The sequence below is a fragment of the Emiliania huxleyi genome, assembly GCF_000372725.1.
Source record: "Emiliania huxleyi CCMP1516 unplaced genomic scaffold EMIHUscaffold_36, whole genome shotgun sequence".
Lineage (NCBI taxonomy): Eukaryota > Haptophyta > Isochrysidales > Noelaerhabdaceae > Emiliania > Emiliania huxleyi.
Genome location: NW_005199274.1, coordinates 830,959 through 836,717, shown reverse-complemented (window position 1 = coordinate 836,717; position 5,759 = coordinate 830,959). Strand labels below are relative to the sequence as shown.

The 5,759-nt window shown below is 65.6% G+C and overlaps 2 protein-coding genes across 2 annotated transcripts in view; one reads left to right on the top strand and one right to left on the bottom strand.

Moving 5' to 3' along the window:
• The window catches only part of EMIHUDRAFT_436031 (delta CA), a 4,701-nt gene extending 3,322 nt beyond the window's left edge, over positions 1–1,379 (top strand). The window contains exons 9-11 of the mRNA XM_005772481.1: positions 23–187; positions 472–645; positions 813–1,379. Coding sequence (XP_005772538.1) covers positions 23–187; positions 472–645; positions 813–974 — 501 coding nt within the window. The 3' untranslated portion in view covers positions 975–1,379. The remainder of the gene's footprint in view (positions 1–22; positions 188–471; positions 646–812) is intronic.
• An 801-nt stretch (positions 1,380–2,180) lies between these two features.
• On the bottom strand, positions 2,181–2,801 carry EMIHUDRAFT_436027 (hypothetical protein). Its single transcript, XM_005772480.1, has one exon. It carries the CDS (start codon positions 2,677–2,679, stop codon positions 2,293–2,295), a length of 387 nt encoding a protein of 128 aa, XP_005772537.1. The 5' UTR covers positions 2,680–2,801; the 3' UTR covers positions 2,181–2,292.
• Between the last annotated feature and the right edge of the window lie 2,958 nt (positions 2,802–5,759).

Genomic DNA, 5,759 nt, shown 5'->3' with positions numbered 1-5,759 from the left:
CCCCACCCCCCCCACTCCACAGGTTGGCGAGACGTACGAGGTGCCCTGGCCGCACTCTGCGGCGGGCGCTTGTGGCACCGAGTGGCAGTACCCAGACGCCCTTCTACGACGGCGTCTTCTGCAGGAGGGCGTCGTAAACATCCTGACGCCGCTCAACACGTACGAGAAGATCGGCGTGCAGGGCCAGGCATCTTCACGACACAGACAGACACACGACACACGACACACGACACACACACACACACACACACACACACACACACACACACACACACACACACACACACACACACACACACACACACACACACACACACACACGCACACACCAGAGCTCTCACCCGCACGCGCACCGGGCCTTGCACTTTGGATGCGTCTGTCTTTAGCCGTGGAGTCACGAGGGGTAGCCTGGCCCCTTGCCCCACCACCTTGTGTGTGTGGAGAAGCTTACCTGACCTTGCCTGACCTTAGGTCTTCACAATCGTAAACTCGGACGAGGAGCAGTACCAGTACGAGAACCTCATCGACGGCGCGTGGATGGACGGAAAGGACAAGTGGGTGGACGTTGCGAAGTACACCGGCTCGACCACCGGCACCACGCGCAACAACGAAATGTGCTCCCGCTACGCGCCGATCACGTGGCAGGCCTGCATCCCCCCCCCCCCCATTCCCCCCCCCCCCCCCACCACCACCACCACCACCACGACCGCCACCACCCCCACCACCACCCTCACCACCGCGCATCCGCGCAGCGCCGCCGCCGCCACCAACACCGCGCCCCACTCGCCAGTGTCCCCCCGCCGGTACCGCAGGTGGACCGCACGTGCCACATGATCTCGGCAAAGTCGTTTGACAAGCTGTGCTACGACATGAAGCAGAAGAAGGACGACATGGGGGGCGACCTCTACCCGCACGGCGCGCGCGAGATCGTCGCCGACTACCTCGTCGCCAACAACCAGCAGTCCCGCAAGTGAGCGGCCCCCCCTGACGAGGGAGAGCGCTCCTCCGTCTCGCCTCGAGCCCTCGCGGCCGGGCAAACCGCCCCGGCCGTGTATGTGCCGTGGCGCATGCATGCGAGCATGCCACCCCGCCCCCCTCTACCCCCTCCCAGCCAGCCCGAGCGCGAGCGGTAAGCGAGCGCCGTTGAGTGAGCCGGAGGGGGACAGAGAGCGTCCCGTGAGCGGTTGTTATATGGTGGAGAGGTGTCCGGTCTGGTGGAGATTGGGATATCTTTGGCTTTGGGAGAGCGGAGAGCTGCGTGCGTTCGTTCGACGTTCTACTGATACTGCATCTCACATGTGCATGTGGTGACGCCTCAGACAAGCTCTCCGTTTCTGAGGTGTCTTCTGTATCTGAGGAAAAAAGTAGTATACTGTGTAGCGCCACGGTAACCCCGCGTCTCGAGCTTCACGCTCGGCGCGTGTACTGACGTACGTGTACACGCGTACTAGGTCGTACATATATTATGGCATTTGAGAGATTGAGTAATGTCTAATGACATCTCACGGGGGTGGGCGTGGTGTGGAGGCTGGAGCTCGCGAGGACCTCGAGGTACGCGCGGAGAGGCGCCTTCCTGCACAGTGTGCAGCAGAACCAGTGCAGATGACTGACTGATGACGGCTCAAAAGGCTCCAGGACGCATCCGCACACGCAGTAGCCTGCTGCAGCGCGTTGCTGCACGCCCAAGACAGGGCAGCCGCGCCTGCCGACGAGGCGGTGCCGCTCTCCCTCTCCCTCCACGGCGAGCTGCTCGACCAGCCGCGCAAGGAGAGCGCCGCCGAGGCGCGCGGCGGCTGGTCTGCCGACTCGCCGATCCGGTTCGAGCCAAACGCGGCGCCGGCCCGGACGTTTGCCGTGCGGCCCGCGCAGCTGCGGCGGCGGCCACTGCTCCGGTCGCTGCAAGAGGGACGGCGAGGTGAAGAAGCACTCGTCCGGCGCGCTGCTCGGGCAGGGCGCGGTGCCGCTGGACGGCTTGCTGCCGGGCGCGCCGCTGCCCTTCCGCGTGACGCGCTGCTGCGGTACGGCCTGCCGGTGGGCGCCGTGAGCGGATCGGTCTGGCTGGGAGACGCGGATGGGGCGCCCCTCGGGGCGAGCTTTTGAGGAATGCGAGAGAGAATCTCAGAAAGCGAAAAGGGTGGTATACATTGTAGACCGTCTTTGTACGTACTTTTAGCTTACTCGTTACTGGCACGTACTGTGGGAGAAACAGAGAAAAGGGAGAGGGGGTTGTGGGTTCTCTAGGCCCCTAATAATGGGAAGCGCATTACTCGTGTGACATATGGGGAGCTGGAGTCACCAATCATATCCACCAAACATGTTCTCGTCAGTGTCAGAATCATCTTCGACCTCCTCGGAGCAACGTTCGCACAATCTGTCGTGGTCTTCGTAGTCCCCTTCCCACACCCGGTCGGCATTGGATTCTAGGCAAGGCAGGCAGCGCTTGCGCCGCTTGCACCTTTCGCACGTGCTCCAGTGCGCCGCTCTGCACGACGCGCAGAAGTACATCTCGCAGCATTTGCATGGCTTCGTCCTCACGATCTTTGTAGGGTTGATGACATCGACGCAGCTGTCGCACATATTGTTTCGGGCCATGTCCGCTTGGCTTGCGACGACAAAGTGGGGGCTGCGCGTGTCCACCCAGTCCAACAACAGCTCTGTGAGCTGGGCCATCGGCTTCATGATCCGCGCCACCTCTTCGCCATCGAGGGCGCGCTCCGTGAGGAGGTGGCGCCTGTCGCGCTGCTTTGAGGATGCGCGCCGCAGATCGGCGGAGAGCAGCGCGACAGAGCCCTGCAGCGGGGAGAGCCCGCTCCCCGTGACCGAGACGCAGCCTCTGAGCGAGATGGACTTCGTGTGGGAGCGGGCGTCAACACGCGTCAGGAGCGCTCGGAGTTGGGCGTCGGACAGCTTGTGGCGCGATTTCTTGCTCAGAAACTTGATGTGCTGCCACAAGCGGCCATCGTTCGTGATTCGCTGTAACGTCTTGCAGGAGGCGCCAAAGGCAAACAGCGACGCATAGGTGAGCTTGCGAGCCGAGCCAGATGCGCCACCGACGACGTTGAGCAGGATCTCGTCCGGGAGCGAGGAGAAGTCTGGCGAGCGCGCGGCCTCCGCCGCGAGCTGCTGCTGTCGCCGTGTGGAGGGCATACGTTGTGTGTGTGTGAGTCAGTATTCGAGTACTCACTCACACTGTGTGTATCGAGGTGGGGTCGCACCTTGATGCGCCGGTGGGCGCACCTAACGACTGTCTGCTGTGAGAGCGGTTGTGTTATTCTTTTTTAGAAACTTGAAACGAGCGCCCGCGGCTGCCTGAAGCCGCTCTCTGCCCTCTCGACAGCCACCAGCGAGCACCGATCCGCAGCCCGGGGCCACGCGGCCGGGCACCAAGCCTTCGATGGCGGCTTCGCCCGCCATCGACCTGAGAGAGTCTCTCGAGGCTCTCTTCAGCAATGCGGGCGTTCCCGACGACTTTTACCGCAGATACAAGGAGCGGCTGCTGGACATGGACGTGGGCGATGCTGGCGACCTCCTCGAGGAGGTCGCTTTGAAGGGCATCGCCTCGCTCCGCATCCAGCAGCGCCAGGCGGAGAAGCTCCGCCGGTATCTTCTCGGCCGACGGGGCTGGGAGGATGCAGCTGCTGTTTTGGCATCCTTTGGCCGCCTGTCGCTGGACGACACCTCTCCTGGGGTGGCGGCTGGCGACCAGGCGGCTGGCGGCGCGGCTAGCGCGCCCGCTCTCGACGGCATGGCCGTCGATGGCGGCTACGCGAGCGCCGACGAGGATGCCGGGCCTGCCGCAGGTTGGCCCGCAGCAGCTTCAGGCTCCAAAATGGAGCCTGGCTGCTCTCGCAGCGGCGCTGGTACGAGCGCTGCTGCTGAGGGCAGCGAGGGGGCGGTGGCTGGCAGCGAGGGCTGCAGCGGCACACGCACCCCAGAGGCGGAGAGCGGCGCCCGCGAGGCGCGGGCCGCAGTTGTCGCCGGCGGAGTTGGATCTGCTGTGTCTGTTGACACATCGGATTCCGCTCCGCTGGCAGAGGGCGGCGCTGGTACGAGCGCCGCCATGGAGGTTGACGCAGGCAGTGGCGAGGGGGCCGCTGCTGCGGGCGGGCGGAAGGCACCGCGGCGCCGTCGAGGGCGGCGCCGTGGCGCCAAGGACCACAAAGGAGAGTTTGAGAATGTGCCCGACACCGAGGCGGCGAACCACGGAATGACGCCCCCCCCTGCCATCTCTGGTGGCTCTGGAGGCTCCGCAGAGGCGGAGCCCCCTGGGGGGCCTCGTCCCACGTATCTCTGCGGCGTAACCATCACCTCGGCTACAACGGCACAGGTCTCCTCTCCTTCTTCCTCTTGGCCGTGCGGGCCCGACTCGGAGCTGCTGCCGTTTGAGCTCACTGAATACGCGCGGCTCTATAAGCTCCAGGACGAGATGCACGTGGCGGCACAAGAGGAGGGGGAGGACACGGAGGAGGAGGAGGACGAGGACGAGAGGGCGCTTAGGGAGGAGCGGGCACGCGCACTCCTAGGAGAGGCACCGACGATGACGGTGCAGGAGTATTCGGACGTCGTTAACCGGGTCTGTGCGCGCGCCTCGGCGCGCGCGGCCCAGCCTGCGTTTTCGAGGGTGGACGAGCTGGGAGACGAGATACGGGTCGAGGGGGCTCGCTTGGGGGCGCTCGAGTTCAAGGCGAAGGAGGCTTTCCTGGCGCGGAGCGGACTTAGCGGCCAGGCGTTGGAGGCCGACGACTCCACTCTCAGAGCACAGTCCACAGAGGCCGCGTCAGCTCATCTCTCGCCTCCTCCGACAACTGTGAACTGACCCCAAGCCCCCCCTGGGGCTCTTCAGCCTCGGCCTTTCGGCTCGCCGGCGGGCCTGTTATCACGTTGCGGCAACTCCCCCCCCTCCAGCTCCTCCTCCCGGGTACTCCAGCCTCCGGCGGGGCGGTATCTGCGTTTCTTTCGGTGCCCATCTCATCGTCGGAGTCTCCACCGTAGAGATGCTCTCTCGCTTTGCCCGTGGCTCCCGGGCGCCCGCGTCCGCGCTCGCGCGGCGGGCGGCGCCCGCCCTCACGCAGCGTCGTAACTTCATCGCCGGCAGCGAGGAGTACGGCAAGCACTGCTTCAAGGGCGCCGTCGCGGACGCGTGCGCCGCTCGCCTTGATTGCACTTCAATTCCACATGCCACATCCCACGAACGGTTCCGCCGCGGTGGCCGTGATCGGTGTGTGTGTCCTGCTGCAGGTACCTCGCCAAGCACGGCCTGCCCGCCGGCCTGCTCGACGACCCTTCATGGACGACCACGTCGGCCGACAAGGTCGCGGCCGCGGTGATGGACTGGGCGCACGACAACGGCGCAAGCGTAATGACGCACTGGTTCCAGCCGATGGCGTCGCTCGGCGTCCGCCACGGCCAGACCGGCCAGGTCCACAACGCCATGTTCACCTTCGACAAGGACGGCAAGGTCGAGTGGGAGCTTGAGGGCAAGGCGTGTGCGCAGCGCTTTTCGCCGCCCTCCCCCTCCCCCCCCCCTTTCAGACGCGGGACAGACGCCGAGCCGCGCGTCGGTTCAGCCCCGTCCCCTACCGCGCAGCCGCACTCGCCCCCTTCCCTTCACGGCAGAGAGGGGCCGTGGTGGCCGAGCTTTTGCCTCTTCCACGCACACCAGCCGCCTCCTCCGCCGCCGCCGCGCTCCCCGCCGCCCCCTTGCCGCCGACCCCACCCTCAACCGCCTGCGCCGAGCCCGCGCCACCAAGCCCGCCCCC

Excerpts from the sequence above, each read along its gene's own strand:
- EMIHUDRAFT_436027 (XM_005772480.1), bottom strand. The coding sequence starts at position 2,679 with ATGAAGCCGATGGCCCAGCTCACAGAGCTGTTGTTGGACTGGGTGGAC.